The 13,468-nt window shown below is 42.7% G+C and overlaps 1 protein-coding gene across 1 annotated transcript in view; it reads right to left on the bottom strand.

Moving 5' to 3' along the window:
• Nucleotides 1-13,468, bottom strand: part of SLC16A12 (solute carrier family 16 member 12) — an 88,550-nt gene that overhangs the window by 30,749 nt on the left and 44,333 nt on the right. Inside the window, exons 2-4 of the mRNA XM_044298877.1 lie at nucleotides 11,424-11,701; nucleotides 6,851-6,954; nucleotides 5,575-5,718 (exon numbers count right to left, since the gene is read on the bottom strand). Of these exons, the coding sequence (XP_044154812.1) occupies nucleotides 5,575-5,718; nucleotides 6,851-6,954; nucleotides 11,424-11,530 (355 nt within the window). The 5' untranslated portion in view covers nucleotides 11,531-11,701. The remainder of the gene's footprint in view (nucleotides 1-5,574; nucleotides 5,719-6,850; nucleotides 6,955-11,423; nucleotides 11,702-13,468) is intronic.

The raw sequence follows: 13,468 nt of genomic DNA on the forward strand, positions 1-13,468 counted from the left end.
TCAAAACGCTGGGTGGCGACCGTTGATACCTCCTCTTCCTGATCCGATGCCAAGAATGGGATAATAATTCCTCTGACTCGACCGGAGGGGATATGGTGGTGTTGACTTTGGGGGTGCACACAGCAGAGAGTGAAGAGGGTGCAGATATAGAGGATGAGGAGGGTGCAGAAGCAGAAAGGCCGAGTGAGCCACTCAACCAACTCTGGTGCGTCCTTTGACGTAATCGCACGCACCTTCTGCAACTTCCCACTTAGGCTCCGGCCTGGTGCACCTGCCCGACCCCTACCACCCCTGCGGAATGGCCTGCCTCTTCCTCTGCCTGTCATTTTCAAAATGACCCTGTGACAAAGTCCCTATAGAAGAGCAGTATTTGTGGAAGAAGGTATATCACACCCCTCAATCTGTTTTTTTGGGGGGCAACTGGTATATCACACCAGTTGAAATAATTTGTTGCAATAGCGTTTGTCACTCTGTGTAGCTGCAGTAACGCAGCAGAACCGCACACAAATGCTGCACTACAGAAATGCACTATGTAGAAATTATATTATAGGTATATCGCACCCCTGCCTCAATCAGTTTTTTTGGGGGCAACTGACAAAGTCCCTATAGAAGAGCAGTATTTGTGGAAGAAGGTATATCACACCCCTCATTCTGTTTTTTTGGGGGGCAACTGGTATATCACAACAGTTGAAATAATTTGTTCCAATAGCAGTAACGCAGCAGAACCGCACACAACTGCTGCACAATACAAATGCACTATAATATACTTTCTATGTTAGAAAGTATATTATAAGTATATTACACCCCTCAGTAAGTCACACCTATCGATAGCACACCTATACCAGTCCTTAAAAGGACTTTTGTGGCCCTATTAGCTAGCATTTGGTGTCTCTAACAGTCTGTCCCTGCTCCACACAGCAACCTCTCCCGACACTGGCAAAAGACTGAATGTAAAATGGCGGCCAGATCGGGTTTATTTATAAGGTGGGGGTATGTCCATGGGCTAAAACGTCTCAATTGGCTGTCATGTACCACCTGATGGATGTGTCATGGGTCAAAGTTCTTCACAATGTAAAAGAATATGCCGCCGGCGGACATTGCCATATGTTTGCCCGTTTGGCAAACCGCGAACGAGCAAAGTTCGCTGCGAAACTAGAGAACCACAAGGCCATTTCTACACCCTGGTACACAGCTTACAGACCCACGATAGTGATCATACTTACCTGGTCCCTGTTGCTGGGTTCAATGTCTGTTGCTCCCGAGCCGGCTCTTCCTCTACCTGCAGCACTGAAAATAACATCCAACAACAGGTGGACTTGTGACCACTGCAGTCAATCAAAGGCTGCAGCGGTGACCAGACTCCACTGCGTCACATGATCCGTTGTCGCAACTTAAGTGGATCAGATCACCGCTTCAGCAGTTATATGACCACCCCATCAACGGATGTTGTTTTTAACACTGTAGGGAGAGGCCGCAGCAGTGACATACTCCCCTTACATCACATGACCAGATGTTGCGATGCAAGGGGAACAGGTCACTGCTGCAGCCCATAATTGGCTGAAGCAGTCACGTGTTCCCCCATGGATGGATGCTGTTTTTAGCACGGAAGGTAAAGGAAGAGCCAGCCCGGGAGCGACAGACATCTAAACCCAGCAGTAGGGACCAAGTAAGTGAGATCACCACCATTGGTTGCGCACAATGGGAGGTCTGTATTAATCTTGAAAAAGCCTTTTAAAGGGAGCCTCTTATGTTGAACATGAGGTCTAATATGCAGGCAGCAGGTTATAGAGCAGAAGGAGCTGAGCAAATTGATATATAGTTTTGTGGGAAAAGATAAGTAAAACTTGTGCTTCACCCATTTAAATCCCTGCTCTTCTTATGCTTAGGAGTCCGGGAGGTGGTCCTACTCAGTGACTGACAGCCTTCCCTGTATAACTGCATACATACTAGGAAAAAACTATATTCACTAATTAGGACTGCCCACTGGACTCCTAGGCAAAGAAAGCAAAGGGATTTAACAGCTTTAAGACCATAGTAATTTAGGTCTTCAGGAACAGAAAGAATTTAGCTGTTTCTCACATGCATTAGTTTAACAGCTCTGACCTTTTTATTTCTTGGGCTAGCTACTTGATTTTTAAAAAAATGTTTTGCATTTTTGTATGAATAATTCAGCCTTTTTTTTCATATCAATTTTTTACCCATATTTTATACTGTTTTAACTTTTAGACTCATACATGGAAAATTTTTAATCCTTTCAGCTGTTTTAATATATTACCCTAATCACACTTTCCATTTGTTTTCATTATCGCTCCCAGCGATCATATGATTGCTGGGACAAATGCAAGAAGTGTCATGGATGAGATCTGAACTGTATACACACAGAGTGCTGTGTATACAGTAATGGGGAAAGCAGGGATGGTAAAAAGGTCTGTGTGCAAGTGCAGTGACCCAGAGGATCACTGTTAAAGAGGTATTTATATGCTCAAGAGTTAATTTTATGATTTATTGCCAAAAATACTTAAGCAGATAAGACAGTATTTTTTTCCTTATGCACTGTTTATTCCAAATAGTAGTCTATAGTTAGCAACTAGTTAAATCTGGCATTCCTAGTTAGGTTGCCAGGAGACAGGCTGGTTCTGCGATCTCTCTTGGCTTGTAGGGTATGGAGTGTCTAGCCAGCAGAGCTAGAGTGAAGACCTGCTTTTGTGTGCTGCTGAAAAGTAAGCCCCAAAGAGAATCCTCATCCAGGAAAACACTATTCCTGACACTGAAAGCTGCAAGAGGAGCAACTAAACTGAGAGACTATCCCTGTGGGAAAGAGAACAGACATTCATAGATGATTGGGAACCATTTCAAGGCCATATTGTAAAGTCAGTAAGGTAAATGCTTGTTTATGGCAAAAGACTTTAACCATTTCCATATGCAGTAATTACCTCCTGCACCCGGCACACTTCTAAGACATACTGGTCTAAAAACTGCACCCTGCAGACTTGAAATTGCAGAAAGTGCTAATGAGAATGGAATTGCACATCTGTGCTTATTTTGGAAGGTTGCAAATTGTATCTAGAGAGACTCAGGGAGGATTACTTCCATTTTTTATACTGCCTATACACAACTATTAGGAAAAACCTACTCTGTAATATACCTCTGAATTGTGCCTATTACTATACGTAATTCCTATCATCTATTCAATAAAAAGAGACTTTATTTATTGTAACTAAATGGACTGGGTCATTGACTCCATCGCCATCTGTTAGCCCCTTATACCTGCTCTCCAGCCTCCCAACCTGAAAACCATCCTCCATCAAGGACACCCCAGCCACCACCAGGCAGGAGATTCCAAAAATTTCAGTGTGTTCCCTAAGGGAAGAAAACGTGCACCTTCCATTCACTGCATGGTTCAGCAATCGCCAGCATGAGGACTGCCACCATGAGAGTTACCATCCCCATTATTGCCACTACAACCACTACTCCCCTGTTCTCTGCACTCTTACTCCCTTTCCTGGGCCTGTTGCACAAAGACATTGAGAAATGTCCTTGCAGAGAAAATTCTGAATTTAATGTCTATGAGTGGTCCAGAAATTATTAAATTATTAAAGAGGCTTTTTGTGACGGACTGAACCGTCACTGGGGCTGCTGGAGAAGCCTTAGGGCCAGCCTCCTTCCTACAGACTATGGACCCAGAACTATGGAGACCCCCTAAGACCTTTTGGGGTTACAAGGAACTATGAACCCTGATTTATGTGTGTAATTTATATGCCACACATTTCCTATTGCCCATTAAAAAGGCATGGTGTGGATTCAGCAACACAAAAAGGGCTAACTCTGCACTAAGACTCCCACTGATTGTGTTAGTGATGGGATTAAGATAGTTGATTATAATAGCAGCCGACTCCTAGATGAGTAGATCACCATATGATACACTCAGGAGATAATCCCATCACATGTGTCTCCTCCCTCCCTATTCATTCATTATGGAGGGGGTGAAGATGTCTGTTTGCATGTTATTCATTGTTGAATGCGTCAAAGGCAATGCCATTGTGTTTGTTAATTGCGTCACAGACAATGCCATTGTGTTTGTGGAATAGGGTTAGTTTTTGTGTTTAAACTGTAAAGCTGTAGAGGATTGGCTGCTATGTCATGTCCTCAGTTCCCAACCAGGTCCACGGAGGTGGTACCCTTGTTGGAAAATGTGTATATAAGTCAATGCTTGTGTGTTCAGTAAAGAGTTCCTGTTTTACCCTTCCTCATGTTGAGGCTGGTGTTTGGGTAAATGATCGACACTGGGGATTACTATACGCTGAAGATTTGCTATACTTCCCTGGCTATAACTACTAGCTCTTGTAAGAGCTGTTCCTGGTTTCTGTGGTGGTTTTGGTGTAGAGCGGAGTGCTTGGAGTCCTCGGGAAGCACTAGGAGCATCTATCAACTTTTCTATAAAGGATACTTGGCTGTTTCCATCTATCTCCCATACTTTAAATGGAGCAGTAGTGAACGTGTTCAACTACCACTTTAATAAAACTCTTCCTCACCATGGTCATGTAGTGAGGAAGAACAGGGCACCCAGGTGTTCTGGTGTTCATGCGGGTCTCAGCAGTAAGGCCCCCAGTGATCATGCATTAATCACCTAACCTGTAGATAGGCAGTAAAAGTTACTTGTGAGACAGCTCCTTTAGAAATTGCACCAAAAACTTCACTACAGGTCACAGAGGCAGTGTTTACCGTAGTTCAGTTTTTGGTAAATTTGAGGGCTATGGATGGTCTATTTTCTGAAAATTCCATACCTAGAACATGTTCCACAGAAACTGGACCTAAATGCAGTACCTGAATTAAACCTAAAATTGCTAAAGGCGCAGCTATTAATATTTACCACTTTAAAGGGGTTTTCCAACCCTTCAAAAATGATGGCCTGTTTTCTCTGATCGGCAGGGTTCCAACATTTAAGTGCAATTTGCGGTCCGCAGCACGGGCCCGTCCTGCATGTGCATGAGCCCTTAGGCAGTAATCAGCTCTGTCCACTGCACAAAGGATGAAGCTATATAGTTTCCGACCCCTGACGATCAAATAATGAAGATCTATTCTGAAAACAAGTCCTCACTTTTAAAGGGTAGGACAATCTCTTTATAGCCCAGATGCTACTTTACAAAGAAAAAAAAACTCTTTACGGGCAAAAATGACACGAAAAGTCAAATAAATCATTTAAAGCTTTGTATGAACCTATGGTGTAAAACATAACTACACCAAATATCACAGAGAATGTCAATTAAAATACATGACATTTTCTTGCCTGAGTTGGCCTAAGAAATCAGATGTATCTGAGGACTTTAACTGATAGTTCACATTTATAATGATCTGATAATGTAGCTTGGGTCTGATAATGTAGCAAGATATGCAAGAAGGTAGATAACACTGACAGAGTTGTAATGTATGTAATCATTAATTTTGTTCCAAATCTATGGAGTCTGTACTGTGTTCCAGTTTACGACCCATGAACAGCAGCAATGCCCATGTTCTATCACTTATACCCAAATGGTATATTCAATGGAGATATGAAGCTATGAAAAAGTAGTTTACCTGTGAGGACTCCTAGGGTGAGGTAGAGATACTCCAGGCTTGTTGCAAAAGAACTCAGGACAAGTCCTGTAGAAGCCAGAAGACCACCAAGCATGATTCCCATTTGACACGAGACATGATTGCTCACATAGCTTCCCAGAGGAGCTGCAAGAGGAAGCAGAATCATACAAACTTTTTCTTTAAATGAGCCTAATTCCCTATAGTTTTTATGGAGCTGAATCATTTCTTTTCTCTCATGGGCAGAGAGGCATTTAAATGATTTGATTTGTACTGTTCTCCAATGGTTTGATGGCATATTTTTAGGCTATCGATATTAGACTGTGAGGGTCTGATTCTCAATACCATGGTGCTCCTTCACTCTTTACATCGGGTTACAAGCTGGTTTATGCTTTTCACAGCGGCTGTTCTGAATATTGCTGCCTTGGCTTGTTCCATTCATTTGAATTAGAAAAAGTCACCCTTCTATGTAAAACATTCTGAGTACAAACCAGCCTGCTGCCCGATATAAACATTGAAGATGCTGCAGTGCTCAAACAAGTGCCACAGCCCCTTAAAACATCTGATGGACGGGGGTGCAGAGAGTCAACCCCCAATTATCTAACCCCTATCTAAGGATAGGGATAGACCATTGATTTTAATAAGCTGGATAACCCCTTTAATTCTGATTCACATGCATTAGTAAATGCAAAAGGTGCCATAAAACTGCCATAACAAAAAAAAAAGAAAGTGACTTGATGCCCACCTCAGCAACCTGGGCACATACACCACCAGAACACCCCTTTCTAAGCTACTGACTCTGTACACCATTCATTGTAGGAGAAAAGGGTTTTGGGATTCTTGGACTGGTCCACTAGCTCAACAGGAATGACAAAATGTCAATGCAGAAGGGAAGACTTGCCCACGGACCTATGGAGAGGGAGTGTGAACACTTGGCAGCTACAATAATTGTCTCCATGGCACAGCCTTTGGATCTTTAAGTAAAGTATGTGCCCTGCTCGGGTGCACAATGCCCTTGAGGAAAGGGCTGTGACCGCTTGGCAGCTTCACTAAAAGTGTAATGGTATCGTAAAGAAAAGCAGCATTCTGCTTCACATTTCCAAGTCATTTCAGAAAATCTGGCAAGCAGAAGGTAAGCAGAAATCAGAAGGTTCTCTACGCTACGGCAAACACATTAGAGTTTTCTATATAACGTCTTCACGTTTTTCAGGTTTTCCTACTCACAATGTAACTTTGGGAAATGTATCTCATGATGTAAAGAGAGCCTCACGTTACTTACCACATAGCATTGTAGCACAGTCCACAATGGAATGTATCCAAGCTGTCCTTGAATAATCTTGCCCAAAATAGACTTGAAACTCAACAAAGAATATGGAGATGCATCTACAGAAAGTGAAGAAAGGGTTATTTATGTCTATGTCTCCAGCAGTAATACATACTATGCAGCTTTCTAGGGCTAAAGGGGCACATCCGGTCATAAGAAGTTATCTGGATGCCCTGGACAACTGCTAGATCAGTAGGGATCTGATGCCTAGGACCATTGTCGGACTGGCCCTCCAGAGTACCAGAGGATCCTCCGATGAGCCCAGGCTCTCATACGATAGTGGGCCCCAAAGGTCCAGGAGAGCCAAGCACTTGCCGTTAGGGTCCATTTCTTTTAATCATAACCTATTACAATTTATATAGCGGTTGGGCCCCTAGAATAATGAACCCCAGTCCAACATTGCCTGGGACCCTCACTGAGCACAAGAACGGGGGTCCTGAGCCCCATATATGAATGAAGCGGTGGTCAAGCACCGACATACCCTACCACTGTACACCGCTAGTCCTATAGACAGTGAATAGAGCAGTAGTCTAGATGCTTCTTATCCCCTGTGCAATTCATAGAAGATATCCTGTTATTACCAGATGTCACAAATATCAAGAACTTTGTACGTTGTGATGGTGTTTGCAAGGGCAGTGAAAAAGCAAATACTAAGGGGCTTGTCTCAGTTCTGCAAATAGCATTTATCATGTAGACAGAGTTAATATAAGGCACTTATTAATGTATTGTCTCCTTTGTTGGCTGGATTCATTTTTCCATCACATTATACATTGCTTATATCCAGGGGTTACGACCACCACTGCAGTGAAGATATGAGATATAGATGGGAGCTGCTGCGCATGCGTGCCTGAGCACTCTCCCATGGTTTTAGCGACCAGAGAGGTTGCCGTTTTTTCCTATAATGTGAAAGCAGTGTTTAAAGGGAACCTGTCACCAGGATTTTGGGTATAGAGCTGAGGACATAGGTTGCGGCCATCTAGCAACCCATGTCCTCAGCTCTATACCCAAAATCCTGGTGACAGCTTCCCTTTAACCCCCGGAAACGAGCAGTGTATGAGAGTACGACCACATGGCCTTTTATTTAATTGATTTAGACAGCTCTGTATAGGCGGGCTTCATTGTTAATGGTCGCGCCGCACACTCAATACCAGTCTGCCGTTAGCAATGAGGATCGTCTATACAGTGCGTTCTTCATTAGTTAAATAAAAGGCAGATACGGTTCTCGACCGCAGCTGGCTATCACCCGAACGGATCACGACGTGTGCCATGTGGTCATACCATAATGCAACTGAAAAATGAATCAAGCCAGCAAAGGAGGCAATATGGACAATCACAATCCTTGGATTAACTATCTCTACATGATCAATGCCATTTGCTGAAGTGAGACAACCCCTATGGGGGTCATTTATCATTTATGGTTGTTTTTGTGTCAGTTTTAAGTCCGGCTTTGATTTGTGCCTGCGCCAAATTTATGAACTGCTGCTACTTAATAATACATGTGGCTGGAGTGTAATGTGGTTTACACCTTTAAGTGTAAAAGTACACCAGGGGGTTCTTGGAATGGGTTGCAACTTTTTGGCAACTTTTGCTAAAGTCACACATAGTAAATGAGCCATAATGCAGGTCTAATCTGACTTTTAGCTCTTGAACATAGACCACAGTGAAAATTGGCAAGGATCACGAAATTCTCTATCACTATATATTACACTCCATTAAAGGGGTTATCCGAGGCTGGAAATCCCCTCCCCCCCATATGCCCGGGCCCCTCACACACACAATATACTTATCTTGCTCCCCGCGCCGCTCCTGGTCCCTGCACAGCTGCAGCTGCTTCTCCCTGTGCGCATCCGATGTTGGGGGGGAGCAGCCAATGGCAGGCAGTGACAGGAACAAGCCTCCCTAGCATCGCGGGTGACACTAGGGAGGCTGGTCCCTGTCACCACCTGCCATTGGCTGCTCACCCCCCTTCCTGTCCCACACACACACTGGTTATCTTCATCTGCGCATGGGGAGAAGCAGCGGCGGTTGTGCAGGGACCAGGTGCGCCGCGCAGGGAGCAGGGAGCCAGGTAAGTAGAATTAGTGTGAGGGGCGTGGGCATATGGGGGGGGGGGCATTTCCAGCCTCGGATAACCCCTTTAATGTCTATGGGACTCCACAGTTTATGTACCTCACATAATTCTCATCAATGGGTGGTCATTCTCTAATGAAATCTGATTACCTCTGTTACACAGAAAGCATGGAACCAGGCCAGTTATCACAATCACCTTCTATCTAACCCGACCACTGGAATCCTTTCACTTGATAGCGTGTCAGCAGCCGAGAAGGAAGCCTGGGCTGTGCGCCTGCTCCATTATGGGGGTCATTTATTATCCAGAAATATACCTGTATTAGGCGTATTTCTGGAGCATATTGAAGCGGAACTCTTAGTTGTGCTGCAACCTGCGACTTTTCTACACTCATGCCAGGTCTAAAAAAGTGGGGGTGGCATGGGCAGGAAAGGGGACGGGCCAGCATGTTCTAGGCATAGAAAATGGTCTAAATGTAAGACAGCTAGTTAGAGGAAGTTATGTAGATTCCTGAGCCTCTTCATAATTTCGATGGATCCACTGCCAGGTATAGGGGTTATTAAGACTAGCGTCTAAAACGCTGGTCTTAATAAATGAGCGCCTAGGTGTAGTAGATGCATACAGTCTCTCTCGTGAGTTGTTGGAGCTCCAGACTTCTGCTAGATCTTATATTTTAAGATAAAACTACAACATGCAGAACTACTTCCTTATATGTTGCATTACCCTGATATTTGCAGAATCAAGGGCAGGATACTGTCTTTATAAGTAACTGTTCAAGGAGAAATATGGATATGTATGTTGTTTTGTTTTGTTATAGGGAAACTGGGAGACAACCAGTATGCCCAAAACTGAAACTTCCCAGGGATGAAGCTAGGCTTTTCTTTAGCCACAGCAAAAAATCCCTTTGGTGTCCCTCTCTTAGTAATACAAAATCCTACAAGCTTTCATCTATCTCTATGAGATTAGGGACCACTGACCAAGCTCAAGTGCCCAGTGTAATACCCATAAGATACCGCTAGGTCATTCTCTTCCACCACGCAAAATTAGTATGTTTAAAAGGGGTATTTCTGGTTATCTATCTATCTTGATGACTCGTCCTTAGAATTGGTCTTCAATATCAGTGGAGTTCTAACTTCTTGCATTGTATTCATGTGAATGAGTGCTTCTGGCTCTGTTCCCTGTGTCAGTTCCGATGCCGGTGGCTGCTGCAAACAGTTGATTGGTGGTGATACCAGGTGTCAGACCTCAACCAATCTGATATTAATTATCTGAACCAAAGGATAGGTTATCAATATCTATAACTGGGAAAACCACTTTAACCCCTTTCCATTGCAGCTATTTTCCATTTCTTGCATTTTAGTTTTTTTTGTTTTTTACTCCCATTTTTTATCTTCCAAAAACCATCATTTGCATTTCAAGTTGTACTTTCTAATGGCACCATCTAATGTTCTGTATGATGTAGTCAGAAGCTGGAAAAAATATTAATGGGGTAGAATTAAAAAATAAAATGCGGTGACGCCATTGTTTTATGGCTTTCGTTTTCATATGCACATTACCTTTTTTCTGCGGGTCAGTACATTTATAGCAATGGCAAATTAATATAGCTTTTAATACTGCTAAAAATATTTTTTTTTTTATTAAAAAAAATCTTACCAATGATTTTATGTTGTGCAAAGTGGGGAAAGGCAGAAGTTTGAATTTATAAATCTTTTTGGTCTTTTTTTATACTTCTTAAGAACATTTCTTACTTAATTTTTTGCCTCCCCCCCATGAAATTTGAATACACGACCATTAAATTGCTTATACCATAGACTGTAAAAATTTACTATTGGAGTGTATGGTAGGATAGTGATGTTACTATTAAGCCCTGCCACTGGCAGGGCTTAATAATAGCAAGGCTGTGAGCCTTCAGAAGACCCCAGGCTGCCATAACAACAGAACGACTCTCATGTTCCCATCACAGGTAAACCTTCTGGGCATCGGAACCAGCCTGGTCCCAGTAAATTACCTCTCAAACACTGTTCCGAACAGCAACTCTCCCTAGTTTAGAGGTAACATAGGTGTGGGTCATGTACTACTGTAACCATGCCGATTTGCCCTTCATGAGTCTGTAGAGGCTGGGTAATGACTCCTACATGGACCTTATTGGTTATTACTAGGCAACTTGGAAATGTTAACAATTTTCATTTTCAGAGAGATTTAATTTTTGGGTGAAATGCCCTTTAAGTTCACCTCAATGCATTACAAACTTAATAAATATCCAGTAAGAAAGAATCAGCTGGCTTCACAGTACTAAAGTGGACATGCCCAATGCCCACGCAAGGAAAATATGCCCGTATTCATTGTGAAATACTAGAATTAGGGGATTTTGGACTTAATCATCTTGTCTTTAAATGACATTTCTCTATATACAGACAGTAGTGGTATATAAAATACCGCAAATACAATAAAACTACCTACCTTGTAACAGCTCGTGTGCAGACTGTAACAAGAAAGCAGCCAATCACAATCATCCACCCCCAGCCGCCATCAGGTGGGGCTGTGTGCAGAATCGTCTTCTTTGTCATGGTTGACAACTGTGGCCACTTCTTCAGCCCAAGCTTCCCACCTTAAGCAGGTGTAAACACTGGCTGAGCTTCTTTGTCCACATAAGATCACGCCCGGATACAGAGCGTTTTCGGACGACATGCGTAATATTCCAGGACAGAAGTCTTATTATGTACAATTTTATTCACCATCTGAAAGATATAACAGATGATACAGTTAGAACATTTAATTTAGTTACCTGCATACTAAAAATGATAGAACACACTATTGCTATGTAATAATTATTCTATCAATGCAAAATTCTATCACTATATATATTAAAATTAAAATATAAAATGATATATCACTATATACCTTTGACTTTAAAGGCAATGAACACATTTTTATTAAAAATATACTTTGTAATAGACCTTTTTGTAATAGACTATTTAAAAAAAAGTTGCTTTATCTAACCTCTGCAGTTTTTTGTTTAAAAACATCCTTTTCACTGTGAAATCTGTCTGAGAGCTCATCTGATGGCTCATTCTCCAGTCCCTCTCTGTCCTCCCGTGAATGATCTGCAGTATAAAGCCTCATTCACACGTCAGTGTTTTGATCAGTCACAGTGATTTCCATCAGTGATTTTGAGCCAAAACCAGGTGCGTCTCTAAACGCAGAAGGTGCAGATCTTTCCCTTAAACCTTTATGTCTTTGGAGGCTCCAATCCAGGTTTTGGATCACAATAACTGATGGAAATCACTGACCAAAACACTGACGTGTGAATAATGCCTCATTCACACGGGAGCTGTTTGAGAAATTGGATAACCCCTTTAAATCAGTTTAGAAGGTTGTTCAGGAGAGGACAGAGAGTGACTGTAGAATGAACCATCAGATGAGCTTTTGACAGATGTCACTGTGAAGCTTGCTACTCTCTGTACTTGGAAACACAGAAGCTTCAGAAGCCAAAACAAATCAAATTTTAAGAAAAGTCTAATGCAAAAAAAATAAAGTATATCCAGAAATACACCTAAATAAAATAAAAAATCCTTTAAAGCAACACTCCAGGAATACAGTGACTTGTGCAGGACCTGAGGGGCCAATGCATGGCACAGGGACTCAAATACTACCAAAGAAGAGAATCCCTTGGTCATATACTGCCCCTCAGAACCTGTAACATATCTCACACACTATTAGTTTTGCTTAAAGTGTTGCTTTAAAGGGGACCTCAATGTTCTGCTATATCTGTAAATACTTAGATAAATAACAAATCTTGGGCATGTTTTCTCGGGGCTCTGCATTGTGTCTTTACTACTTTACTATATTACTCCTCCAGGAAATGTACTAGTAAACTTACAACTGGACATTACCATTCTGCTTGTTGATGGGTTGTGCCGTCACCCACTATGACAGTGAAGAGACACTCAATGTTGACAAGGGGAATTGTAATGCCTAGTTATGTATTTATTCATACATTGCCAGGAGGAATAACAGAGGGACAGCACAAAGTTCTAACAAAATATGTTCTAGAATTGCTATTTAAAGGGATTCTGTCAGATTTAACCCTATTAAGCTAGCTGTCAGCTAAACCTAACTAGCCTATTCCTACTTTTGTTTATGTCTCCGTTACGCCAGAAATCTAACTTTTATATTATGCTAATTAGCCTCTAGGAGCAGGGGGGGGGGGGGGGCGTTCTCCTAGAGGCTCTGTTCTCACACCTTTATCGCCTCCCTCCAAGTCCTGATTGACGGGGCCAGGCAGCGCTCACATCCGTCTGCCAGCTCTGTGCTCTGGTGAAATCTCGCGCCGTTCAGTATTCGGTGCAGACACGGTGAGGAAGCTGGCAGCCTGCGAGCGTCTTTCCCTCACCGCGCCTGTGTCGAATGCTGAACGGCGCGATATTTCACCAGAGCACAGAGCTGGCAGACGGATGCGAGCGCTGCCTGGCCCCGTCAATCAGGACTTGGAGGGAGGCGACAAA

Source organism: Bufo gargarizans, chromosome 6, assembly GCF_014858855.1.
Source record: "Bufo gargarizans isolate SCDJY-AF-19 chromosome 6, ASM1485885v1, whole genome shotgun sequence".
Lineage (NCBI taxonomy): Eukaryota > Metazoa > Chordata > Amphibia > Anura > Bufonidae > Bufo > Bufo gargarizans.